This window comes from Aphelocoma coerulescens, chromosome 8 (genome assembly GCF_041296385.1).
Source record: "Aphelocoma coerulescens isolate FSJ_1873_10779 chromosome 8, UR_Acoe_1.0, whole genome shotgun sequence".
NCBI lineage: Eukaryota > Metazoa > Chordata > Aves > Passeriformes > Corvidae > Aphelocoma > Aphelocoma coerulescens.
Window position 1 is genome coordinate 678,113 of NC_091022.1, and position 27,901 is coordinate 706,013.

The 27,901-nt window shown below is 55.4% G+C and overlaps 1 protein-coding gene across 1 annotated transcript in view; it reads right to left on the reverse strand.

Annotated features, from left to right (window-relative positions):
• CACNA1E (calcium voltage-gated channel subunit alpha1 E) overlaps positions 1 to 27,901 on the reverse strand; it is a 105,812-nt gene that overhangs the window by 56,279 nt on the left and 21,632 nt on the right. The window contains exons 3-7 of the mRNA XM_069023196.1: positions 24,360 to 24,465; positions 23,790 to 23,929; positions 13,354 to 13,457; positions 12,478 to 12,630; positions 12,189 to 12,370 (exon numbers count right to left, since the gene is read on the reverse strand). Of these exons, the coding sequence (XP_068879297.1) occupies positions 12,189 to 12,370; positions 12,478 to 12,630; positions 13,354 to 13,457; positions 23,790 to 23,929; positions 24,360 to 24,465 (685 nt within the window). The remainder of the gene's footprint in view (positions 1 to 12,188; positions 12,371 to 12,477; positions 12,631 to 13,353; positions 13,458 to 23,789; positions 23,930 to 24,359; positions 24,466 to 27,901) is intronic.

Sequence of the window (27,901 nt, forward strand, 5' to 3'; positions counted from 1 at the left end):
CCCGAGGTCCCTGTCACAGGGAATGCCAAACAGACGAGCTGCTTTCCTACAGAACAAGACATCTTCCCCCAGAACTGGTCCATCACCACCCCTTCTTTAGCCACCTCAGCAGGAGAGGGAGGGGAAGTGGGCACGAGATGATAGAGCAGAGGGCAGTTTCCCCAGGGTTATCTGTGCCCAGACCACCTCTTCCCTCTCCATTTTGCAGGCATGGTGAAATTGGTGTCACTGGGGACCTGCAGCAGGGAAAGCTGAGGCAGGGGCTCAGCAGGGCTCCGATGGCATGGGCTGACTGTGATCCCAATCTCTACGTGCATTTGAGTGCCTGGCTCCCCTGGAGGTGGAGGCAAAGGGCATTAGAGAGATCTTTAAGGGGGTTTGGGAGGTCACATATCCAGCACCACTAGCACCCAGCAGCTGCAGGAGGGGCACTTCTGGGGCAGAGGAGAAGATGGGGAGCTGTGGCCATGGACCCACATACTCAAGGGAGGGTCCCAAGCACCCAGGCTGACAGCAGCAGCCCCAGGAACAGCATGGCCACCAGCAGCTACATGGGTCCTCCTGGCTGGTGCCAGCTTTGCTGGCAGCCCCCAGCCCCAACATGAAATTTCTCAGGGGACATCCCAATGCTCCCTACAAACCCAGGAACTGGTGATGCCCAGTCAGGATGTAGCGGCTCCAGACCATCATCTGGTACGTCCTCAGCTACTCAGACTGCCAAAAGCTCACTATCCCCACTGGAAGCCTCCTCAAGCAGGTGCTCCAATGGCTGCTGTAACTTCCAGCCTAAATTTATTTGTGGTCATTTTCTATACCACTCCATTCTTTTGCCAGCATTGGCCTCTGGCTGAAATAGCTCTTTTCCTTCCTGTTTCCCATCCTGATGTATTTCTAGACAGCAACCACAGCCATCCCCAGCCTCTGCTTTGCTGGCCAAAACAGGGTTCTTCCAATTCTCTCTTGCCCGACTGGCTCTCCTGTCCTATTTTATCCAGTAGCCTCTTCTCTGCTCCCATCCAGGCTCAGTTCAGTCTCCCTGGACACAGGAGACCTGAATGAGCAATTTGATGGGTCACATTCCATCCCTGCATGATGCCACAGAGACTTTACTGCATCACCGGCATCCCTTCGTGACACCCCTGCCCTGCAGTCACCTCGTTCACCGTCTCCTCTTCCACACCACTGCTTCCCAGTCAACAAGACCTGAGCTCCAAGGAGAGATCTTTGCTGCTCCTCAGGAGCGCTTGGCTTTCCATTTCTCACTGCATCCCACATCTCTTCCTCCATCCCTCAAATGCCTCCCAGCCCGGGATGGCAGCCTCTGTCCCTCCAGCTCCAGGAAGCCAGTGGATGCTGGAAGCAGGAAAGCCCCTGACTCATCCCTAAAGGACTCCACGAGTCAATGACATTCCCTGTGTCCCCCCAGCACCATCCCAGCACTGCTCGCTTCCCTGCCAGCCTCACAGAGCTCCTCATGGCATTCCCCTCTTCCCCTCTCCATTGCCACTTTCCCACAGCAAAGCCTTTACTACAAGGAGCAGCTCTACAACATTTCCAGGCCGGCGATGCCAGGTTAGCCCGGCGTGACCTACCTTTGGCAAACCCATGATTCATTTTCCTCTCTTGCCTCCCAAATCTGTTCCGAAATGGCAGGCGATCGAGGTCAGCCTCACAGTCCTATTCCTGCCTGTCTTACTTTTCCTCCCCTCCTCCCCCCGCTTTTAAATATAGGCATCGCATTCGCTATTCTCCAGTCAGATGGTGCCTCCCCCAACTCGATGGAGTTGTTAAAAATACTTGTTACCAGACCTGCCATTTCATGTGCCAGCTCCCTCCGAGCATGGGGGGAAGCCATCCCAAGCACCCGGGCTGGTGGGTGCCGTGGTCTCAGCATTGGGCTTCCATGTTGGCCATGTCCTCGTTCCTGGTATCAAGGCTTTCATTGCTTTGTGTCGGCCAAAAGCAGGGCTGAAATATCCATCCATGCCCAAATCTCTCCAGATGTCATCTCACTGGGCCTTGCTTCCATCTGCAGAGACGAGGAACTGCTCACTGCTCCTCCAGGAGGGCTGTGTCAACAGAACTTTGCTATGGCCCTCATAGCACTTCCCAACTCTTTTGGCACCAAGATGTAGTCTTAACTGAGCAGCCTCTTTTCGCATTCCTTTGGGGCATCGTTTGTTCTCGATATCCCTCTGTAGGCAATAGTTCATCATCTTGGTCCACTGTGCCTTCCCACAGGTTTTTTCCCCTTTGTGGAAGGTACCAGGAGATTGTTGTTTGCAGAATTCAGGGTGGACACAGGAATTTTAATCCCTGAATTACACCAACACTAACTCCTTTAATGAAGACATTCATGGTTCCTGCCTTGCTCCCTGCACAGCTGACCAGGCCCCATCACTCACCCAAGCCCTCCAGGAAGGGATTTTTATATTCCTTTGGGAAATGGAAGAGCTTCTTGATGCCCAATCTTTGCTGCTTCTTCCCTTCCCTTTGAGAGACCTCCTTCTCATTATGCACCCCACCAGCCTCCATCACAACCCCCCAAACTCTTCTGTGGCCACCAGACCAAGAACCACCAGACCGACATCTTGGCACAACCCATCCTGCTGCCAGGAAAGCCCTCTGAGCCTATAAATGACACCACCAGGGCGTGGGAGCAGGACCCTCCTGAGGGAATGGGGCCAGCACGACAGGCCCTCACCCAGAGAAAGAGCCCCCACCAGCTCCTGCTTCTCAAGCCCCAAGCACGAGGTTATTCTTTAGGCAGCTCTTGTGGTGTTTGTTTGGTTTTTTCTTGGTTTATTCTTCCCCCCCAAAGGGCAGGAAAAGGCATAGGAAGCTGCAAAAGGAGGTCTCATTCGGGGGGCCAGAAATCTAAAGAAATCTAAATATATCCTCAAGTTGAATGCACAGCACAAGTGTGCAGCCCACACGTCCCCTCCCTCAGGCTGTGGCGCATGGGAACCTTCAGGATTTCTTTGCTATAGGGGAAGGGAGGGGGAAAAACCTCAATAAACCCCTTAAACTCAGTCTCTCCTAGCTAAAAATAAACAGAGAGCAGGTTCAGTCTGTGCAGGGAGCCTTAATAGCCGCTCGTTGCTCACCAGCTTGGGGTGGAGAACTGGGGACTTTGTGGAGCAGCAGGATGTGGGGGCCACTGGATTTCATTCACACAGAGATTCCTAGAATGGTTTGGGTTGGAAGGGACATTAAAGGTCATCTGGTTCCCTGCCATGTTCAGGGACACCTTCCACTAGACCAAGTTGTTCCAAACCCCATCCAGCCTGGCCTTGAACACTTCCAGGGATGGGGCAGCCACAGCTTCTCTGGTGAGCCTGTGCCAGGGCCTCCCCACCCTCACAGGGAAGAATTTTTTCCTAATATCTGGTCTAAACCTACTCTCTTTCAGTTTAAAGCCATTCTCCCTTGTCTTGTCAAGACTCACCCTCACTGATTCTCCAGGGTCTCATAACAAGGTGGGCTCCCGCTTGCGGTTTTCCCTGGAAAGCAGGGGAGCTTTCTGCCCCTTCCCAGCAGATGTGTCCTGGAGACCTCCACATTCAGCTTAGCCAACATCAGCAGCACACACTGATGCCCTGCACACAGTCAGGTGCCCTCTCAAATTCCACCTGCACCAGGAAAGAGCTTCTGTGGTTTCTGTTTGAATATGGTCTGAAACGGCTCATAATTACACTGGGCTAACACACGTTCATTCCTGCATGGACTGCTGGGGTGCTCGGGGAATACAGCTGCTGTGGGGAGGGTGGGGGAAATCCATGGAACTTCCATCAGCATGGATAGCACCATCTTGTGCTCATCACTGTCCTCTGCCAGGATCTCCTGCCCCATGGGGAGCTCCTGTGGGAATCCACAGTTCTGCCTGCATTGCAGGGCAGGGATGGGGTGACCCAGCTGTCCCAAACCCTGTGGCTGGGCAGGAGGGATCTGTCAGCCCCCACTGGCTGCAATCCTACTGACAAGGTTTGCAGATGATGGGAAAAGCCAGGATCTCAAGGGCCTTTGCCCTGGGAGCGGTGCCTGCCTTCCCCAGCACTTCTCAGGTGCTTGCAGAGCAGGACAGTGGGTGCAAAACCACCACAGCTTCCATGATTTGTGCTCCAAATCCTTGACTCGGCAACTTCCAATGGTCTTTGCCTGGTGGTGACGCCCACCGTGCCCCTGCCATGGCTGATGGTGTCCCCCCAGCACGACCTCCACAGCCCCTGACCTGCTCCTCCCTGCAAACCACAGCTGCAAACAGCTGAGAATCACACACAGGTCAGCGGTCACAGCTTCATACCCCCAAAAAAGGGGGAGAAAATTAATTTAAAAAATACCTTACAGCAGATTCCCTGGCCTAAGCAGTTCCCTCCAGACCCTGACACCCGCTGCTGCTCTCCCCAGTGCAGTAACAGATCTCCTTGTTCCCTTTAATAGCAGTAATTGAATCTCCTGCATGCAGGGCCATGCTTCACTCCCTGCCTGGGATCCATCAGCGACCCCGGCACTGGACAAGATCTGAATGGAAATGCTTTGCTTTCCCAAATCAGGTTAATGAGGAAATTGGTACATTTCCTCTGCAAGGCCAGGACTGGCCCAGGGTGGGACATATCCTGCCGTGGCCAAGTGTCAGGGTCTCCAGGCAGGGTGAGCACCTCCTGCCCCATTCCCTTCCTTCAGCACTGCCCTTCACTCGCCCTGGCATGCTCTGGAGTGCCAGGGACAGGCAGGAATAATGCCAGAGGGGGACACAAAGCTCAACACATGCTTCCATCTGAGTGTGTGCAGGGAGGGAGTGACAAAACAGGAGAAGGAGACAAAGCATTTCATTTTCCTGTTTCCTGAATGGAAGGCAAAAAATGTGTTGCTAGAAGCATTACTAAAAATCAAGCATTTTCAAAATATTTGAAATAGGTGCTGAGACCAAATTTGGTTCTCTTCTCCTCCAACCCACCAAGAAATTGCACCCAGATGCCCCAGCACTGATGAACAAACCCAGTCCCCATGTGTGCCTCCTGCTCTGCCTCTCCCCGCAGTCATCCCTCACTGTGATCCCTCCACTTTTGCTCCCAAACCTTCACCTTCCCCCTGCCCGACCCCTCCTGCGCCTTCCCCAGCACCCCCCTAACCACTCTGCAGCAAGATGAACTTTTCTTGATGGAGCATTTGCAAAGCTTCACAGCTCTTTCCAGTGCAGACCCACGTGCCAGCACCGCTGCCTCTCCAGCAGGACCCAGACCCTGGGTGCAGCAGCAGGGCATGGCTTCCACAGGATCAGCCTTGGGGCTGTTTTCTCATGGGGCTTGGTTATTTCCAGCCTTGTTTTGGGCATGCTGCAAGCTCAGAGAGGCAGCTCCAGCCCCATTTTCATCGTTGTATGATGTTCCTAGAGGAAGGAACATCCCTGGCTTCAGCTGTGCTGCTCTGGGACAACAGACCCCTGCACAAGCTCACTCATGGACCCCAACAGCCCCCCAGCCCAACCCTGGAGCACAGGAGCACATTCACCAAGAGGCATGGAAACAGCTTTCCAACACCTCATCAACGCAATTTCCAGCACCAAATCCACTAATGGCTCCTGGGCTTGAACAAAGATGAGCAAGGCAGCACTGAGACCCCTGCCACCTCCCGCCCATGAGCCTGGAGCTGTTGGGCAATGCCAGAGCATCAGTGCTGGCGCACTGGTACCTCCAGCAGCCCCCCAGCTCCTCCAGTGCTTCCAGCAGACCGTCTTGGAGTGAGACTTTCCCGCGCGGGCAGGGAGGAGGGTGTGGGCAGGGAGCTTTTGATAGAACATGCCTGAAAGCTGGGATCCAGCAGACACAGTTTGTTTCCTGCTGTGTCATTTCATCACATACACACACACACACACACACACACAGAGGGAAAAAGGGGAAGGAAAAAAAAAAGGCAGGAACATTTGGCAAGCTGGTGAGGGTCTGGCTTTGCTGAGTGCGGAGAAAGAGCCGTTTTTCCAAAGGGAGGAGAGGGGAGAACAGGCTGGCTGCCAAGCACGTGCCTGGTGGGGCCGGGCTCCAGCAGCACCCATGCCTGGCAGCACAGGCACCAACTGGAGCCATTTGGGGAAAAACAGCTCATTTTTTGAGTTCGGAAAGGTTTGAACCTTCGAGGTGGAATCTGAAGTCTCCTCTCTGAATATGCTCTAAGATGCACTTAACCATGTTTAAAACATGCAGCGTTTTGGAGGAAAGAGTACGAAAGGGCCCTGTTCTGCGGTGTCACAAGTGCTGGGGACTCTTTGGCAGCCCCCATTCCCCAGCCTGAGCCCATCCCGCTGTGCCGGCACGGCCGGGAGCCGCCAGGAATAGCTGCAGAGGCATTACGGTCTGTGCTCGCTGCCGAGCTGCTCAGAGCTCTGGGTGCTGATTAAATTTTCATACCTCCCCGCCAGGATATTTTGTGTGTGCTGTGTTTTAATTTAAAACACATAAGAAGGGACTCCTGTTCCCTTTGCAAGTGTTCCGGCTGGAGAGCCTGGCGCCATCCCAGAGCACAGAGGGCTAAAAAGCCAGGTGGTTTCCCTCTTTTGCCATCCCTCCCACCTCCCCCACTCTCCAACCTCTCCCTCCTCCTCCTCTTTCTCCTCTTCCCAGCTCCTTGCTGGGAGCCACCATTATCCATCACACTCCCAGCTTCCTGCTGTACTGAGCTCCTCCAGTGCTCTGCCCATCACTGCGGCGTCAGGGCTGTTTTGGGGATCTTTGCACCACGAGCCTCACTGCAGAGGTCCCACCACCCTTGGTGCCTGGCTGGCACTGCTGCAGCGCTTGCCCTGGGACCCCGGGAGACAGACACCAGTGTCCAGAGGAGCTGCAGCAGCTCCTGGAGGTACTGGGGCTCAGGGAGGTTTCCCAGCTCATCTCAGGTCTGAGCAAACCCCCAAAAAGAGAAAAACCGTCTCCGCTCAAGTCATTAATTTTGCTCCCTCCTGGCTGCTCTACGGAAAGCCAGGCACTGTCCTCACTCTCCAAAAGGTTGAGGAGGAATCCACACAGAGCTGCACGATGCTCAGGTCTCACACTGTTCACACAGAGGTGCTTTGGGGAGGGCAGCTGAGTGCTGAGCATCCCAAGGGATGGCTGTGAAACCCCAGGAACTGATGTCAACATGCAATGAGCAATTTTGCATACACACACATGGAAAAACAACTGTTTTGCAACAGATTCCTCCTCTGACCCCCTCCAAGGTTGACTGGGGCAAATGGGGATGGGGCAGGAAGCAGAACAGCCCAGCCCTGCTCACATCTCTGATCCATGTCCTCCAGCATGACCAGTGATATAACACACCTGCCTTTCCCAGCACCCCAAATCAAGCCTGCCTGTTCCAAAAAGGATGGCTATGTCACCGCATTTCAAAGCCAGGCTCCAGCAGAACATCTTCAGTACTTTAACAGGGGTCATAAGGAAGATGAGGACAAACATTTTTGCAGGGCCTGTTGTCACAGGACAAAGGGTATTGGTTTTAATCTGAAAGAGGGTTGACTTAAATTAGATATAAGGAAGAATTTTTTTACAAGGAGGGTGGTCACACACAGGCACAGGTTTCCCAGAGAGGTGCTGGATGCCCCATCTCTGAAAGTGTTCCAGGCCAGGTTGGATGGGGTTCTGAGAAACCTGGACTAGTGGAAGGTATCCCCAACCCATGGCAGAGGGGTTGGACTGGATGGTCTTTAAAAGGCCCCTTCCAGTCCAACCATTCTGTGATCCTGTGATCTCAAGTTTGGTGCTTCACAGACAGAACCAGTCCAAGCCAACTTGTGCAAACCTAGCCCTGTACCCAGCAGCATGAAACGCCTTCTGCACGTAGTGAGATTCATCAGAACACTTTTGCACCCCATGTGTAGAGATCCTAAACACTGAGGAGATGTCCTCCCCTCCTGGTCCCAGCACCCCCAGCATGCTGGAAGCACGTGGGGGTTGAGTCACACATGCTGCAAACCCCCATCCTTGCAGCAGCTCCTGTTTTCCAGCCACTCCTGCAGCGTCCCCGCACACACAGCTCATACTTGGCACCCAACCCGTGCCCCTGCAGCCTCCTGGCTCTCTGCTGCAGCTGCTCAGCTCTGCCTGGGGCTGCAAGACCCAGACCCACCTCCCCCGAGGCCATGGACACAGCTCTGCCCACAACCACCGCATTTTGGGAGGGGTTTTTGGAAGCCGCCAAGAGCTTGATGTTCTTCCCCCCAGCAGATGCTCCCCTCCTGCTGCTGAAGGCTCTCAGCACTCAGCCCTGGCATCTCCTAAGGCTCCCTGTACTGTTTTGCCCTCCTGCTTCCCAATGGTCACAATGCCTTGTGCCAGGAGAGGATGAGGAGTCCAACCTGACAGCCAGACCCATGCAGGGGAACAGGCAGCAGGCTCAGACCCTGTGAGCAATGCCAGCAGGAATCAGAACAGTGTCCAGGTTGGAAAAGCCCTCTAAAGTCATTGAGCCCATCCATTAACCCAGCACTACCAAGGCCACCACCCAGCCACGTCCCCATGTGCTACATCTGCACACCTTTTAAACCCCTCCAGCAGTGGTGACTCCACCACCTCCCTGGGCAGCCTGTGCCAGGGCTTGACAACCCTTCTGGAGAAGAAGTTTTTCCTAATATCCAATCTGGACCTCCCCTGGTGCAACTTGAGGACGATTCTTCTCACCCTGTTGCCTGGGAGAAGAGACCAATCCCCACCTGGCTGTCCCCTCCTGTCAGGGAGTTGTAGAGAGTGAGAAAGTCCCCCCTGCGCTTCCTTTACTCCAGGCTGAGCCCTCCCAGCTCCCTCAGCTACTCCTCCTCCAAGCTGTGCTCCAGACCTGCTCTAGGAGGAGCAGACGGCCCTGAATGCCCTGCCTGCACCTCCTTACAGAGCCCACTTGCCCCCAGCACATCCTTGCCACGGGTGTTTTTCTTCCCACCTCAGCTCCTGGCGGCGTGGGGGGAAGAGGGGAGTGCCAGATCCCGGCAAGCCAGCCTCCTCCTCGCTACCTGCAAGCACAACAGCTGAGCAATTCCAAACGGGAACACAAATAAACAACTGCAGTGAATAAATAGAGCCTCCCGAGCTGGCATTCTGGAGGAAATATCGCTTTCAAACTCCTTGCCTGTTTGCTTCCTGGCATCTTGGGAGCCGGGCTGAGCATCTGAAGCCGCCAGCATCACCGAGTGCCTGTGCTGTTCCCGGGCAGCCCCTCCCCAGCCCTGCCATCCCCCCAAGCCCCAGCATGGCTGTTTAATGACAAACTGCATCCCAGCCCCTGCCCGATGCCAGCACGGCTGCAGAGGCGGAGAAGTAGGACAGTGAGTCTCTTTGCCTGCACTGTACTTCCCTCTGATTCCTACAGAAATCAGGCTTGGTCTGGAGCCAGCCCAGGGAAGGGGTGCCTGCTCCAGGATAAGAAGAAAACCAAAATACTTCTTAGCCCCTGTTTTGGACCACAGAGGCAGTCTCAAAGTCAAACTCCCCTTCAAAAGAAATCAAAGTCCCCCAGGCTCCCGGAGACAGGAGCTGGAAAAGCCATAACACCCCACAATTCTTTTATTTCAGCCCATACTGTGATTTCTACTTCATGAAGGCAAAGCTAATACAAAGAAAGCAAAAAGCAAGCACATAGATGAAATAATCCATGTGGAAATTAGCTTGTTACAGTACTGCCTGCAAATTCCAGGAGCCACACTCCTAGAACTGGTAGAACGGTGGAAAAACAGATCTTAAAATCATGATACAGTCACACAGGGGAATTCTGTAGTAAGCAATTTCTTTGAGAGATTGCTAAAGTGGTTTTCCTGCTATCTCCCTCTCCCCTGCAGCGTTAATCCGCAAGGACGCAGCCTCCCATCACTTTATCCCAGTGGGAAAGCAGAGTCCCCTGCTGAGCCCCCCAAACCTGGAGCATTGGCTGGGCAAGGTCCACGCTGGTTAGCAGCAGGAGCCTGCTCTGGCTTGCTGCTCCAAGTGATGAAGGTGATGGCAGAGCATCCCTGTGGTTTTCCAGCCCTCCTCCTGCATCCCCCAGGGACTGCATCCTTCATATTTTTATTAAAAATAGGCAGAAATCCATTTTTCTTTCTCCAAGTAGCAAAAGGACTGAGCACCCACAACCTTTGCACCATGAAGCCCCCTGAGAGGCAGCCTGTGTCCCTGAAGAGGACGGGACGTGCAGCCCAGCAGTGCCAGGATCACCGGCTCTTGCCACCCCCTGAGGTGAATCAGCAGCACTTCATGATACCAAGGCCCCAGATCCTAATTCAATTAAAAGCCAAGGAAGGTCCCTGCTCCTTCCATAACCGGTCACTAACAGCTGGTTCTTTGCAGAGGAGCGGGGAAGGGAGGCACCTTATTTGTGGTCCTGGCCATTGGGGAACATGGTGACAGAGCATGACAGTGACATCGGTGACAGAGCACGTCTGCCCAGCTTTGCTAACGGTGCTGAGAAGATGATTTGGATCCCAGACCCGCACAGGGGTCCGAGAGAGGCCCCAGTTTAGCAGCTAGGGTAGTAAATAAGGGTTCCTGTAGAGTAGGCACAGTTTTCAGAGCTCCCAGCAGCACCTCCCATCCAGTAGGACCCAGGTGATGAATCAGCAAATCCCAGATCCCAGAAGGGATCAGCTCCAGCCTTCCCAGCAAGGACACCCCAAGCAGCAGGAGACCAGACCTACTCAAACAACCCCCTGAGGTCCATCAGACCATAAACTGTCTGTCTGTTCCCCATCCGGTCACACCCCACCAGTGGGGCTCCAGCACAGGGTGTGGTGCTGCTAATTGCTGCAGGCACCAAAGGCTGGGAAGGGGCAGACACGGGGAGTGCCGATGGAAGCTGGTCTTGCAGGGGACAGTCATTGACACAAGAACAAGGCTCAGGGCAGGGGGCTGGCACCAGCCACAGGCATGCACAGGCTGCATACGACAGTGGGAGCAGCTGCCCAGGGCACTGGAAAATTGCCTTCCTGATAAACTCAAATACACCTGGGCAATTGGTGCTGTGGTCAAGTGTATCAATCGCATTGATACACCAGAACAGACACAACAGTGAAGCTTTTTGGTCTGAACACTCAGGTGGTTCAATCCTGCCTAATTCCCCCACTGATGCAGCAGGATCCTGGCACTGCCATCTCCTTCAGGAAGAGGAAAACCAAATCCTCGTGGAAAGGTCAAGCCTTTGCAATGAACTGTCCCCTTTCCACTCCAGACTAGGTTTCACAATCCCTCTGTCCCCCGCATGCCACCTTGCAGCCCCAGAGGGACCCTGTGACAGACTGAGCAAGAAAGGGGGCCCCAGTGCTGACAGCCTGACACTGGCCTGGGGTTTAAAAGCAGCCTTTCCCCCGATGGCACTGTCCCTCCCGAAGCAGTTTCCCCACCACATGCCCCCAGTTTGCCTCCCGCAGAGCAGTGCCACTCTGCAAATCTCCGGGTGTTATGGGAACCAGGGTATAAAAACATTCCCGGTGCAATGACGCCAAAATTGATGCTGAAATTAGGCTGGGAACAGAACAGGCACGGTTGCTTCTAGCCCACAAACTCAAACATGCTTATACGGCCAGTCGCCCACGGCGAGATTGCACTCTGGGACTGCCTGGAGCTTTTTTCCATGCTTCCAGGTTTGCCCCCAAGTTGCTCTCTGGGCACACCAAGGGCTTGGCCATCAGCAGCTGCCAACCACAGGAACTCAGCCCAGCCACTCCCTGCTTCCTCAGGACAGAGGTCCCAGCTCTGTGTCAGACACTGAGATGCTGTCCCTGCCCCAGAGAAGGGGTCTGAGCCCAGCTCTGAGGCTTTCCCAGGCCACCAGACATCCTCTGCCTGGTCTGCAAAGCCCAAAAAACACATCCACTCTCACAGAGCTGCCCTGGGGAGCAGAGGAGCAGCAGGCAAGGAAGGATGCCTCCCCAGGGACAGCCTTCAAACAGAAGGATCACTGCAGGACAGGCCCACAAGGTTTTGCTCTCTGCAACAAGCTGCACAACCCAGTCAAAGATGGGGACCAGGCCCTCAGAGCTCCCTTTGCCTGGAGGCACAGAACACACCCCTCTGTCCCCCATCTTCTGCTCAAACGGGAAGGACTAACCCCATTCCCATCATGAAGGAAACTCCCGATCTTCTGAGCTTACAGCACACAGAAACAGTCTCCAGCTGCCCACCCCCCGCTGCCCAGAGAGCCCCCAGAGCAGCACCACTCACATTGTACAGGACTGTGGTCCACCCTTCCATGGTGATGCACTGGAAGACGGTCAGCACAGCAAAGAGGATGTTGTCGAACTGCGTGATCCCGTCGTTGGGACCGATCCACTCCCGGCACTCGTAGCCCGGGGGGCAACCCTGCACCCCGCATGGATGGGGAGGGTCCAGCTCCTCTAGTTCACCTGCGAGCACACAGCAGAGAGCCAAAGGAGGCAGAGGTAAGGGACAGCTCATCCCAGCTTTTTTCCACTCTTGGGATGTGAAGAGGGTGCCGAGCCCTTGTCCCCACCTGAATTGTTTGTGTAGCAGGCTCGGTGCAGCTTCCCGCTGTAGAACTCCAGGCCGATGATGGCAAACATGAGGATGGCAAAAAAGAGCAGCAGACCGATCTGGAGGAGAGGCACCATGGCCTTCATGATGGATTTCAGGACAATCTGCAAGCCTGGGAGAGGAAAGAAAGGGCACAGCTCAGAACAGTAATGCAAACCCCCCACCAGGGACACATCCATCCCACCTCTGGCAAGAGGGAGACAGGGAGCAGAGGGGATGGACAGTCATCAGAGAGATGCAAGAGGCCAGCACAGCTGGGAGGGTCTCTTTGGGCAGGAGGATCCTGGAGAAAAGCACCATCCCAGGGGAGGGAAAGCCAAGCTGCAGAGCAAGGCTCCATAAGAGGTTGTTTCTGGTGCCCACTCTAATGTCCTGCCTATACTTGCCCCACCTGGACTCGGTGGGACATGGCTTGTGCAGCTCTATCCCCCTCGTTGCCCCCCGGGCACGGATCCAGCACTGCCAGTGCCCAGGGCAGGAGGGACAGGAGGACCGGTGCCAGCACAGCTTAGTTTCTTTATTTATCCCTGTGCCAACAGATGAAATCTTGCAACAAAAAGAAAAAAAGCAAGAAATCTCCCCTGAATAAACCCCAGTCCTGAAAGGATCCACCCACCTCCTTCTGGCCAGGGAAGGGGAGCTGCCAGCGGGCTCTGCCAAGCACAGAGCAGGCTGGGCAGGGGGCAGTGCCACCCGGGGACACCAAGTGCTGCCACCCTGGAGTTCCCACTACACAGAGAGGTGGGATAAGGTGGCACAAGGACCCCTATCATTCCAATGACATCGAGGATGGATGCAGACACCCTGGGAGGAAAATCAGGGGCATCCAACTTACTGGGAATGCCCGAGACGAGCTTCAGAGGCCTGAGCACACGCACGGCCCGCAGCGTCCGCAGGTCCACGTGGGTGTTGAAGTGTGTCCCGGCCGTGGCGAGGATGCTGCGGGCACACAGGGACAGAGCAGAGTTATCCCAGGGAAAGCCCTTGGCCTCCTCAGTGCCGTGTTCTCACGCCAGGCTGGGGGAAGCCACGAGGAAAACCGTGTCCCTGGGCAGGTACAGAGATTCAGCTCCTCCTAAAGGTCAGTGAGCCTCGTTTGAAGCTGGTACCCAAGTTCATGGGCCACCATGATCAGACAAAGCCCCTCAGGGGCCCCCAGCGCCAGCAGCCCCCCATCAGTGCTCCCCACACACCAGGATGGCTGGGGACAGCCCCACATCACCCATGGATTCCATCTGGGGTCTCAACACCACCGACACCGCATTCATCCCGGTTGCACAGGATCCACCTCCCTTCCAGGAAGGTGGCACGTGGACCAGAAGCAGCACCTCAGAGATGGGAGTCACTCCCCTCCATGCTCCTGTGGCAGCATTTCCAGACATCAGCTGCCCTGGTTTTTTCCACACATGGAACTTCCTCAGAGTCCCACCTCTGGGATTGATGAGAAGGAGCCGAGAGCCTCACACACATTCCAAAATCTATAGTAATGAAAGTTTGATGACCTTGGAAGACAACCGGCAGGCACAGGAAGGACTCCAGAGGTTTTCTTTTAAAACACAAAGATTTTTTTCAAGCCCATCTCTGGAAAACAATTTGGGGCAGAAGGGAGCTGGTGCACACCGAGTCCAGCAGTGGAAACACTCGGGGCCCCTGCACCTGCTCTGGGAACAGGCATACTGCACCTCAGGGATGCTGGCAGAACCCTCTCCCATCCAGGCTTGGTCCCCAGGTGCTGGGTGAGAAGCAGGGACGTTGCAGTAGAGCAGCAGGGGGTGGGAGAGGAGGGGACGGGGAGGAGAACGGGACAGAGGGAGGCAGCAACCTCAGGGTTGTTTGCAGCAATCCAAAAACCGAGGGAAATTGGGTCATTGTTCCACTAATTCATCTAATTACAGGCCAGAGCAGCTCTCTGGCGCGCTGAGCAATTAGCACTCTTTCTCTCACCCTCTCCCTGAGGTACAGCAGGTACCAACCTGTCCCTCCAGAAAGGCAGCTGGGTTTCCTAGGATACCCTGGCAGCAGAAATGCTCTCACATCTGCAAACCGGGTTGTTTCAACTCCTTTTCCCAGTCTCCTCTTCCTCCCTGCCCCAGAGCAAGGGATGAGCCTGATGCCCCTGAGCCTGGCCCCAGCAGCAGTGGGGACGCATCGCCCACCACTCCCTGTGTATCATACAGCTTATCCCTGATATTTACAGGGATCTTTCACCCTTGCTGACACTTTCCCTTTCCCCTGAGCCCTTTCCACACAGTCTCCATGCCCCAGCCTGTGCCCAGCCCCTGCTGCCCACTGGGCAGACAGGAGAGTGGAAAAGGGACTTAATTAAGTCAGGAGCACCCAGAGGCTGGGGAGAGCTGTGCTGTTAAATTGGTTGTAAGATCAAAATCAATAAGTGTGATGAAGCACATCCACTCGGCGGCACGAGGGAGGGAGAAGAGCCCCGTCACTGCCAGCCCTTTCACACACCCTGCCAGCGAGAGCAGGGCACCCCAGCGCTCCACAAAATGCCACCATGGGGACACACTGTGCCAGCGTCATGCTGGAAACCCCGAGACCCTCCTTTAGCTTTTGCTCCTCATGTCCCAGCCCCTGGAGGGCCACTCCAGCCAGGACTGAGCACCTCCGGGAGGTTGGGGACGCTCCCGGGCAGGATGCAGGCTCCGGCCCTTCGCCCGAGGGCTTGCCAAAGCCAGCCCAGCTGGAATGCTCCTGGCAGCCGAGCAGGACTGGGATGGGCAGCTCTCTCTTGTCACCACGGACCAGTGCGAGCCGCGGTCCCGCACGGACGGAGCGACGGAGGCGGGGCCGCCGCCTCTCGCAGCCTCCCCGCACCGCCCGTCCCCGGGGCAGGAGCAGCGCCTGGGAGCGCCCCGGCTGCAAAGTCCTCGGCTAACCCAGATTTGTTTGAAGGGCTCCGGAGCCGCCGCGCTGAGCCTCCAGGCAAGGCTCGGGCGATTTCAGGGCACTCCGTCGCCGCGCTCCAAATTAGCTGCTAAGAATGGGAGTCCTCTGTGGCAAGGTGACATGCTCCTTGTCCTCGCTGGGGGACAGGGGACATCGCGAGCTCTTTGGGGAGGAGGTCTGGACAGATCACCAGACCGAGGCGGTTGCACTCAGACCTGTCACCCGAGCGATGACAAAAAGCTGACCCACTGCTGTGGGTGCCTGCACATCCTTCCGCAGGCACAGCCGTGGCTCCTGGCGAGGGCAGAGGCGCTGGGACCACACACTGCAGGAGCTGCTTCCGGCAAACCCATACAGCCCAGAGCCTCGGGGCAGGGTCTGAGCAGCCCCGGATCACCCTTAGACCTAATAAAGTAGCCGGGAAAAGCTAACCAAGCTTCCAGGCACACCAGCCTGGCTACTGGCTGCTTTTCCCAAGCCCTTCTGTGGCTGGAAGTTACAGACATCCCCTCTCCTGGATAACCAGGCTTGCTGGAAGGCACAGACACCACGGTCACATCACTGCTAATTATAAATCCAATGCTCCAAGCAAACCTTGCTGCTTCGGACTTCAGCATAGCTCACCTGTCAATTGCTTATTAACCCTCTAATTATACCTTTTATTAATTTTTTTTTTTTTTAATCACATCACCCATAACTCCCAGTTTCTGAATTAAGGTTTCTCACAGCTCCTGAGATGGGGCTCAGGCTGTGGCAGACCTTTGTGCTGCCACAGGGCAGCAGCTCTGGTATCTGTAGAACAATTTAAACCCTTTTCGATCACTTACAATATCCACGTCTGATGTGCTAATAATTATTCTTTATTTTTAGGCAAGGACCCAAACTAAAATTACATCTCACCATCCAAGTTATTTGAAAAAAGCTGCCAGATTTAGGCTATAAAAATCCCAATGATCTCATGCTTTTCATCATATGTACTGGAGGAAAAAAAGAAGGGAAAAAAAAGTGAAGGCGTTTTTATAGGTCACCCAGGCAAAGGGGTTAGTTTTACTTCAGAGGAAAGGGGGAAGAGAGACTTCAGGTGGAGAAAAGAGCAGAGAGGAGCTTTTGGAAGGATGCAAATGAGAGAGGAGGCAGGATGGGAAATATATGCTAATCCACTGAAGTATAATTGAATAGTGAGCAATCACCAGCAGACAAAAACACTCTTTCAGGACAGGAAAAAATAATAATCCAATGTTTTGTGTTTGCAACCACGATGATTATTTTGTTTCATTTATTTGGAGGCTCTGGGGAGGAGGACGAGCTCCCGTTGGGGCCACCACACCTGTGGGCTTTGGGGCACCGCTCCAGCTCACAGCAGCTGAGCAGAGCGCATGCCCTTGCCTCCAGCTGAAGACCTGCACCTTTAGATCTCTTCAACCAGGGGTCAAAAGAAGGAAAAAAAGCCCCAAGAATAATCGCATTTTAAAGAATTCCCTGCTCTTTAGGACCGTGCAGAACAAAGCACGAGTGATGCTTGATGACCCTGCCCACACAAAGTCAGCCCTGAATTCGGGCACTATCCCACTCTACAGCACCCATCATGCCTCCTCTGCCTGTGCCAGGGACTGTGCATTGCTGGGCTCCCATCCCATCCCCGTCATCCCATCCCATCCCATCCCCATCATCCCATCCCATCATGTCCCATCGCGTCACATCCCACCAGCAGCCCTCAGCCGTAAGGGACAGCACACACAGCTCAGGCCACGCTGCCAAGAGCTTCACACCAGAGACCCCAAGAAAAGGCTGAACTCCAAGTGATCAGACCGACCCTCGATTCACCCCCCCCAGCCCCAAACTGAGCCCCCCTCAAGCATTCCCCTCGGGGAGCACTGCTGAAGCTCACGCAGACAAACTGTCCCAGCAAAGGGTGTGCTGGGTGGAGAGAGGCATAGGCTGAGACAGACTAATCTCAGCCCAAAATCTGGGGCAGGCAGGGTGCTGGCTGGCACACAAATTAATATTTATAATTAAGTGGAAAGGCCCCTGAAGGCTTGCACTGCCACCTGACTCTACGAGGGAGACTACTTCATAATTAATACACTGGTCAAATGGCTCACAGAAAGTGAGGTACCTGATGAACTCACCTCGTTCCTGCCCTGTTCTGGGGGTGAATCAGTGGGGTGAATCCATCCTTGCCCTCTCTGCAGATGGCATCATGTGTAGCAGGATGTACTAAAGGCTCTTGGGTCCAAACCTGGCTCGAGGCAGGGCCAGCGGGATCAGGTCACCCACTCTGATGCCACAGCAGAGCACAGCCTTAGGGACCCCAGGGGACAGGGACACCAGGGCCGAGTCCTGCCCTTGGCACAGTTCAGAGTAATGTCAAAGCCTCCATCACCTTCGCCTGCTCTTTCTAGGTTTCGGGGCTGTGACCCAGGTGGATTGAGCTGCTGCAAAGCTCCTGCTCCTGCCCTTCCCAGCAGCCTGGAGAGCCCTGGATGGGCACAAGTGACTCCCCGCGTGGTGTGATGAGGCTGAAGGACAAAATCTGCCTTTACCAGCCTTTGATCTGGGAGGTGACATAATCCCCCAAGGCCACCTCCTCCCAGAGGAGTCCCTGGGGTTTGGTGCATGAGGGAGTATCCCCTCTTCTGGACCCTGCGGGTTGGCCAAACCCCACGTCTCCCTCCTGCCCAGTCCCCACGCTGCCTCTCAGCAGATACAGGATTTGGCAGGGGGAGATGATGCTGGTAAAACTGCATTTGCCCACACAGGACCTGGTGGGAACCTAAAGTCACTGACAGGAGAGATGGCCTCACAAGAGAAATGGAGCACAGGCAAGGGCGCACCACAGCAGGGCCAGCCTGAACTCATGCCAAAGGAGGGGTGTGAGATCCCAGAGCACCCACCTGTGTGATCCCACCTCCTCACACGAGGATCAGGAGGAAATAACCCACTGTCTCTTCCCTCAGGCCAGGCTTATACCCTCCAACCCCTCTCCCAGAGCAAGGTACGTGACAGTGCAAAGAAGCCCAAGGCTTCACCCCCACAGGACAGAGAGTGCCTCACCCAAGAGCAGGAGCTCTGCAAGCATGTTGGGGTGCAGCAGGAGCCCCTGGGGACAACAGGGGATCGAGGGGTGCCTGGCAGGGGAGGCAGTGCCCCCGGGACCAGCAGCCACGTGGGAGGGACTGACTCACTCTGCGGCTTCAGGAAACCAACCGGCAGGGAAGAGGAGCTGGGAAGGATGGAGCAGGAATCGCGTGAGCGACACGCGGACCAGATCCTACGCTGGGAGGAGGCGGGATGCCTGTCTCCCCAAAGCCACAGCCAGAGTTCTGCAAGCCCAGGATCCCCACTCCCATCTCCAGCAGCAGGAAGCCTTTTCCCTCATCACCACCCCATCCCCTCACCGAGCCAGGGAAGCGGTGCTGCCCTTTGTACGAGGTGCTGGTGTCGGGCATGTCTCAGGGCTGTGGCATATGGCACATGAATCATTCACCGAGCTGGGAAATTAATTATTCATCCAAACGAAAGACCAAACATTTTACTAATTGTCCTGAAAGGAAAGAGCTGGGAAAGGGGTGGGAGAGGGGGCAGGCATCAGGTAGGAGACTGCCAAGATTCATGAAAGGAAAAGAAGGAAAGAGCCGGGAAAACATCTTGTCTGGTGTGATCAAAGTACTGCTGGGCTTTTGGACCTGGGGTTGTCTCTTTGCTGGTTTATCCCTTTAGGACAGCACTCCTTGCAGTGGCTCTGGCTCCAGCAGGATAACCATGTCAGGGTGTTTCACTTGTGCTCTGATTTAGCACTTGTTCTCCAAGCCTCCTACCCATTCTCCCAAGCTTCCCTGCTCGGAGGTGCGCTGTACTTCCTGGGTCAGGGAAATGAAGGTCTGGGCACCATGGGAAGAGCCTGTTCCTAGCCCAGGTGTGCTCTCACACTGGTGTGGTGTGCCAGGCACCCGTGGGGCCAGCACCCCAAACCACCAGGGCATGCAGCATGTCAATACTCCCAGATGGAGCTGCTGCCAGTGCCTGTTCAAGGATCCCCCTCCCATCTCTGGAACTCCAAGGTTAAAAAGAGCACCCAAACACACAGAACTGGGGTTGTGCAAGGTGCAGTAAATACCTGAGGGCAAAACATCCCTGCCTCTCCCATGGGGGAGCTCAGGGGGAACCATGAAAAGGCAGCTTTCCCGGACAGTCATCCCAAAATCCAGGCAGCACCAAGACAAGCAAAAAAGCCAACCTGCCCTCCTCATCCCTGGGCTCATCCTGCAACCCCACAGCACAGCAGGAAACATCTTCCTCGGAACTATTCCGTCCTGCTTCCCACCAGCCACAGCAGGAAACCAGGGCACAAGTGTGCGCAGGATTTCCCTGGCAGGTCAGACAGAGAGACCAGGCTCACAGCTGCTGCTCGGCTTTGCCGGGAGAGGACGCGGGATTTTGGGGCAGGACTTGGAGAGCCAGGCTCTCCTGTTCCAGCACTGGCTGTGGGGTTGCTAAGGGCATGGCAGGCAGCGCCAGCAATCCCTCATTCCTGCTTTCCCTTGGCCACGCTCCACCCCACAAAATCCTTTAATGAAAACCACCGTGCCCAAGGGCTTCACAAAAGACACCCAGGTGTAGCGGCTCTTATTAAACCCTCCCAAAAACCCTGATGGCAGCGCTTCCTTTTAGTGACCCCAGCGTATTTATCCAGCTTTTACAGCGGCTGCTTCCCCAGCTCCTGAGCAGCACAGCTTCACAAGGGCCTTTTGATTCCCGTTTGGATTTCTTCCCCATTGTTAGCAGTATTCCCCCACCCCTTCACCTCTCACATGTTATTGTATTACTGCTGTAAAAAAAGCCAACGGTGCTTTGATGATGCTCAGGCACCGGAGTGTGTAAAGCACACACCCACCTGGATATTTGCAGAGGGAGTTTAACCCTTCTTCTTCCATCAAATATGGTGTAGGACAAAGCAGGCAGCTGTAGGGTCCTTGTTCTCTATTCCTAATGGCACCCAGGGAGCAGGGAGCTCATGCTCCAGTTGCTGGTGGCTGAAGCTCTTTCAGCGTCACTTTCTCAGGACCACCAATTAAAAGGTCTCCAACCTTCCACTGTCACTTCTGACCATTTCTGACCCATTGTCCCCTTTTTTGGTCCAGGTCACACTGCATTAAGCAGGTCACAACTCCAGCTTCAGCACCCAGCTAGCTCTGAGACAAGGGGAGTGTCCCCAAACCCCAGGGGAAATGCAGATGTTCTCCTCACTGGTTCTGCCTCACAACGAGTAAAGGTATTTTATGCACACTTTCAGATAAAATTATTTTTAGCTGGGGGAGAACAGGCTGTTTTTTCAGGCAGCAATGATGATTTGGAAACCACAGGTTACAAAAAGAGCAGGTTTACAAATGTGACTATTAGTTCCCCAGTGGAAGCTTTAGCATCAGGGAGTTTTAGGTGGGCGTTGATTTCCACTGAGATGAAAAAAAATTTGATTTATTGACACAAGAAGCAAACACCAGTTGAACCCTAGTCAGTGCCATCCACTCCTGCACAGGGTCCCAGGAGGCTGCTCATGGGAGAAGCCCCTCATTAGGGTTATTTACAGCAGGGAGAGGGTGCAGAAAATCCCACTCCTCATGGAAATCCCAGTGTGGTGTCTGCGACCATGATGCCACCCGGACAAAGGACCTCTCCCTTCAGATACATGGCAAAAGTAAGTCCAAAAAGGAATAGTAATACCCTGTGTCACAACTGGAGGGACAAGTGCCAGCGAGTGTGATGCTGAGTCCCTCAGGGATGGATCCTGGGGTGGGTCCTGCTCACATGGATGTTTTCTCTGGCCCATCATGGGATGCATCAGCATCCCAAACTCACTGAGCACATCCTGAGGCAAGTGTTACCCTACTCTTCTGATGCTCACAACATCCCCTCCAACACAGCCACAGCCTCTTTATAAGCCACAACGAGATCCTCACGACCACCAAATCTCACAGATCTCCATCCAGACACTTCTATATTCATCAAGCAGAAAGTTTGAGTCCGCAGAGGCGATCCCAAAGCCGCCGGTCGCCCGCACACATCCCCCCCGTGGGGGCTCCACCGCCCGCCTTATGCAACCGACACAGAGCGAGCCGCCAAGTGCAAACCTTCTCCCACACGCTGTTTGCAAGTCATTTGCCAGCCAAGGATTATTTGCTGCAGGAATTTGCCAATAATTCAGCAGATTAAACAGGCTAGAGTTTCTTGCATGGGAAGCACAACCATGGCACCAAGGAGCAGCAGCTTTGGCAGTACCCCAGGGCAAAAGCAAGAGCTGAACAGCACAGAGAAGCCCATGGCCTGGTCCAGCTGATCCCAGTGACCCCAAAACCAGGCCAGGGTGAAAATCCGTGGGTTGCCTCCTCCACCCACCACACAATAGAATTTGCCCCAACAGGTCAGTGAGGCCTTGCCAGCAGGCACTGCTGGGGCAAAGCCAGCCAGAGAAGGGGCATTCCCTGGGGAGGGTTCCACTCTGCTGGAGCAAACATCAGGACACCAGGGGGACAACGGTGGGCAAGCAGACGCTGGAGGGCTGTGCCCCGTGACCGGCAGTCCTGGGGGAGTGTGGGTACCTCCTGCCGGGGTGGCCAGCGCAGTGCTCGCAGCCCTTCATGGACAATTGATTCCCTGGCACGGGGCCCGGCTCAGCCCGGCACCGAGAGGAGCTGGCGAGGCTTCTGCGAGTGAGTAATTGCCGAGCGCTGACTCAGCACCGGCTCGGGTACAGCCGCTCGCCCAGCGCCGTGGGGAGGGCAGCAAGAGGTCCCTGGTGAAGCCCCTCCTCACAGCCCAGTGCTTCCCCTTGGCCCACGCCCCAGAGGATGCCTGGGTTGGGATGCAGGTGATGGGCATTTCCCAGCCCTTCCCACACACTGGGCCCAGCGCTGCAGCTGCCCCGTGAGGCCGAGAGCCCCTCTTGTTGCTACCAATGTGTGTCCCATGCTGTCCCCAGAGATGCGAGCACCTGTCCCCTGGGATGTGAGCACCTTTGCCCCGCCCAGGAGCCACAGAAACCTCCCCATGAGTCACTTTGCAGATGTGGGAGAGCAGCAGCCTGCCGTTCAAGGGCTGCGCCTCCCACAGGCTGCCTGTTTGCTGCCCACCAGAAGCATCACCCACCACCAGCACACCCTCATTCCCAGCTGACATGGTCCCACTCCCCAGTGAGGCCATCCAGGTCCCCATTGGACCAAGGGAGTCAAAATGTACCCGACCACGTTCTCCTCAAGCCTCCTCTCAGGCACAGTCCCAGCCGGCACCTCTCCACCACGGCCAAGCAGCACCCATCACCACACCCCATCAGAAGCAGGCTCAGCATTCCCCTTCCTCCTCCAAATACCCAAACAGGTGTCACATCCCACGTGGTGCCACCACCCTGCAAACCAAGAGTCAGGACTGTGCAGCAGGAAGCTCTGTAGAGACCTCAGGCATCCCGCCTGGTTCCCACGCCTCAGTTTCCCAGCCAGTCCTGCTGCTGCTCTGCACCCAGCAAAGCTCTCATGGAGCACTCAGACCCACAGGCACCTTCTGTTTGTACACATCAAACCAGCTCCTCTGAACATCACATTTCCATCAGCAGGCAAAAAGAAGTAGCCACAATCCAGGCCCCCCCTGCCCTCCACACAGAGAGGGGCCCAGGGGGTCACCCCAGGGGGCTTCTGCTCAAGCTGACTGCCAGTGTTGGCTAACACAAGCCTAAACGTCCCTGCTTGTTTCTGTGTCACCAGGACAGCCCAGCAAGCAGGACTCAAATCTGGGCCACGTCCCCGGCAGGTGACACCACCAGTGACACAAGCAGCACCCGTGAAGCTCCGTGTGCTACCACCCCCAGCATCACTGCTGCATGCTGGGATGATGAGCAGCATCGCCTGGGAATGTGACCCTAGCCAGACCTCATTTCTCAACCCCCAGCAGCAAGGCAAGCCTGTAGAGTGCTTGGGAAGGGAAGAGAAGAGATTTTCCCCCTCCCCATGTAGGGTTTGACCAGAATCTCTCCCAGATCACATCCAGTCACTTATCAGGTCATGCCACCACCTTGACCTCACTTTACCTTGTATTCAGGTGGGTGACAGGCCACCAAGTGAGAAAAGCTAGACATGGTGGCCTCAGAGCCAGCCTGACTGCCCCTGTAGGGAGCCTTGTCCCACCATCAGTGACCACAGCAAAGCCAACACAGCACTTCCAGCACAGGGAACCTCCCCTCCCCTCCCTCATCAGGATGAAGAAACACCACTGACAACAGCAAACCAGGGTCTTTCCCCGTGTCCTGGAGCTCATGTCATTGCCAGGACAGGTCCTCAAGCCCAACCAACTCCACCACCTGCCCCACAGCACCAAACTCACCCGCTGAGGACCACAATGAAGTCCATGACGTTCCAGCCATTGCGCAGGTACGAGCCCTTGTGGAAAACAAACCCTAGGGCCACGATCTTAATCCCAGCCTCGAAGCAGAAAATCCCAATGAAGTAGGGCTCCGTCTTCTCCTGCCGGAGTGAAATCAGTGACCCAGTGAGAGGGGGAGACTGAGCAAACACAGCACCAAACATTTCACATCGGCCCAACTCACGTCCCATCCCACCTTCCCCAGAACCATCATCTCCTTTGGGACTTTCCCAGCCCTTTCTCAGCCAGCAGCAACCTTGGGAATATAAAGAAGGTGGCTATGACACACTCGGGTTGCCCAGTCCTTCCCTACCCCTTTTTAAGGGGTCTAAACCTTCCTGAACCCTTTCCATAGAGAAGGAATATGTTACAGCAGCCCCAGGAAGGCTGGAGAAGCTAGTCCCAGAGGAAACCTCCTGTCTGGCCACCCCAAAATCAGGAGAAATTGCCTGGTAGGATTGGGTGGCTGCCCTTGGCTCACCCCCCAGCCCACCAGTGCAGGGCAGAGAGGGATGGACACGGGGTACTCACTAATCTCCGTGACATGGGCGTCTTGTCATCCTCGGGCAGGTGCTGCTCCAGGGCCAGCACGATGCAGTTGGCAATGATGGTCGCCAGGATCATGTACTCGAAGGGAGTGGAGATGAGTTAAGGAGCAGAGAAGAGGGGGGTGGCACCCCCAGCCCTCCAGCCCACCCTTCATTTCACCTGCTCAGCCCCTGCTGCCGTTCTCCCCACGGGAACCTGCCCACACAGACTGCCTTCCACCTCCCGCTGCTCCCACTTTGGTGGTGTTTGGAAATGAGAGGGGTGACAGCCCCCGAGACCTTCCTCTCTGGAGACCATCTGGGCCTCATCACCTCCTTCCTGACTTCATGGGACATCAACCTGCAGTCTTTGTTGGGATGAGAACTCCCATGGGAGAGAGATCCTACTTGTACAGGGAGCCCAGAAGGTGGACACAAGGTCTGAGGTGGGACAACCAGGCTGGGCTTTGCCTGGAAGAAGGTTTGGCATGGTCCTTGGCACTATCAGGGAGGCTTCTCCCTGGCATGGTACACTTCTGGGCAGGGCTTACATGTTCCTGCTTTCCTTCTCCTTTCCATCACAAAGCAGCAAGAGATGGGGCTCACAAAGGGGAGACGTCACAAGGTATCAGCAGCCCCTGTCCTAAAACATCCCCAGGGGAGGGAGCATCTGCACAGCCTGAGGAGGATGGGGCATCCCTTGCAGGTCCTGAGGATCTGACCTGGGTCAGTCTGCCCTGGGGCCTTGCCAAGCACCCCATGGGCAGCAGGATGAGCCCAGGTGGCACTGGGAGCTGCAGAGCACATGACTGAGCACTCACAGCTCAAGACACTGATGGCACCTGGGTCTGAGCTTCAGTTCAGGCAGGGTGGAAGCCCCCCGTGGAGATATCCCAGCTCAGCCACACCTCAGCAAGACCCCAAGGGGCAGCAGAACCTTATCAACAGGACCTGGCCGGACCCTTATGAACATCCTAAATCCTACATCCACGTCTAGGTCTTACATACCCTTCCCTGGAAGCAACCCTGAGCCAGGACAAGTGGCAGCAGATACTGGTGTCTGAGGACCTGAGAAAGGGAAGGGCAGGTTGATGCCCAGGAAAGCACCCCAAACTCAGCTCCCTCCTGCCTTTTGATTCATGGGATTGAGGCAGGGACACAGAGCTCTCTCCTGCCTGGCCCACTGCCGAGCTCTGAAAACAAAGCACTTCCAAATGACAGGATGGCCATATCTTTCCAACTTCCCATCCATCTTTCCCAATTCTTCACAATAAAAGCCCTGTTGTCCTCAATAACAAAATGTGGAGCAATACAGCAGCAGGCAGCACACCCCTGCTTCCGCTCACTCCGTGCCAAAACAGCTCTATTAGTGCCACCACTGGCACCAGCAGCCACCCTGGGAGAGGACTGCCACTTTCCCAAAGCTAGTGTCTGTGGAAGGGGGAAATGATCCCACCTGGGATGGATTTGCCCATAAAGGAATCATCCCCACTCCCACCATTCCAAGCCAGCTAAGCCCTTCCCCACCACACCAGGCTTCTCCAGACCCAACACCCTCAGGCTGATATGTTTCAGGCAAGGAGGTGTCCAACGTCTGTCCCATCAGCCCTGGGAAAAGGGGTGATTTTGTCTTTTCCAACCTTGTCTTTTGGCCACCAACTGCAGTGAAATGCTTTCAACCAGTGGCCCTGAGCCCACAGGCAAGAGAAGACACCCCAGTGCCAGCTGTGAGCATGGGAAATGGGAAAGCATGAAGTGACCCCGGCAGCAGTGATGCTGTGGCACACTGGCAAGGTAGGAGCAGGGATGGGCGTGGAAGCAGGTCCCCAGAGAGATGGCCAGGAGAGGCAGCCAAGGAGAGCCTGAGGGAGCTGGGATGTATTTAGCCTGGCGGAAAGAAGAGCCAGGAAAGATTCGGCCAAGGCATTTAAAAGGCCACTCAGTGAAATTAATGGTCGCTAAATTAGAGGCAAACCCAAAGGGAAAGGCTGCAGAGCTCCCTGCTGCCGGCTCGGACCTCGCTGCCAGCCAGGCACGGAGCAGGAGCAGCTCCCTGCGCTTGGGGAGGGGGGCCAGACTCCAAAAGTTTTCCTCTGAGGCTTAACACAAGTGCGTATTTCACTGCATGGCTCCGGCAAAGGCCACGTCCCCTCCCTGCTACCCACCTGTGGCCGCACGCTCCAGCCGACCGCGGCGCTTGGCCCTGCGCCACCAGCCTATTTGGGACCTTTTGGTACCATTTTCCTGAAAGTCTGCAAGCAATTAGCACCGGCTTAGGAGACAAACAGCGTGTTAGTGGGGCGGGGCAGCAGCTCCCCAGGCACCAGGCACATTTGCCTAGATGAGAAGTGTGGGAACGGCGCGGAGAGTCCGTCTGTCCGCCCAGCATCCTGCACTGCTCCCTGCCACAGCCACTGTTCCCGTGGGAGAGACACCCAGATGGGGAAAAACCAACTGCTCCAAGCACAGCAGCATGGGAGCCCTGCTCAGAAGTGCCTGGGGAGCTCAGAACACCTTGCCTCAGTCTTTCCTTGCTGGCTCCAGCCTCTGGTTCAAAGCACAAGGACAATGCACATCTGCCACACCCCTGCACAGGACACATTCCCGCTCCACCTCCAGCAAGTACAAGGCATGGGGGTGAACAGATATCACGGAATCAAGGCATGGTTTGAGTTAGAAGGGACCTTAAAGACCATCTCATTCCAGAGCCCCGTCCAGCCTGGCCGAGTCTAAAAGGGTAGTCGTTCCCCAAAGCACTGACTTAAGCATGAGGTCACTGCCAAAAGTGACTCTCCAAACCCCACTGGCCCAGTTTCCCGCGGAGCTGAGCCTGGGTTATCACATCCAGAGCTGTGTGAGACATCAATCCCGTGGAAACCAGCCCCCATAGCTCCAGCTGTGCCAGGTTTTGAGGGACCAAGAGGAAAAGAACCTCCCAAGGGGCAGCAGGAACATCTGGCTGAACTCAGGGATATTTTATCCCCACTCTTCTGCCAAGCAAGCATCCTCCCAGTCAGGGCTGGAGTCCACTGGACAATCCTCTATCAGTGCTTTGTTTTCTCCCACATCAGATGAATAATTACACGACCTTTCAGCCACCCAAAACGCAGAGTAGCCCTCGCCCCCCTCCAAGCCCAATAATAAGAGCCCATCTCCCTCCAGCCTTCTCCTCCTCCTCCTCCTCCTCCGTCTGGCTTCTCCTGGAGGATCATTAGGGAGCCGATAAAAATAGGTTTTCTTATTGATTTATCTCCTTTACCCAATGCTCTCTCCCCTGCACCGTTGACTTGTTTCCTTAGCAACTCGGACGATCCCCGTGCACGCCACACCTGCAGCTCCACGCTTCCCTCATGGTGCCTTTGAGGTGGGGACAGCGACCCCAGACCATGGGGGCATCCCCCAAGACCACCTGGAGCAGGCACTGTGGGCCAACCCCATGCCTGCAGCTGGTGCTCCTTGGCAGGTCTGTCAGGGAGGGGTTCGGCCACCAGCAGATCCCCGCTTCCAGCTGTGACCTTCCTCTTCACCTTCCTCCCCAGCCAGAAG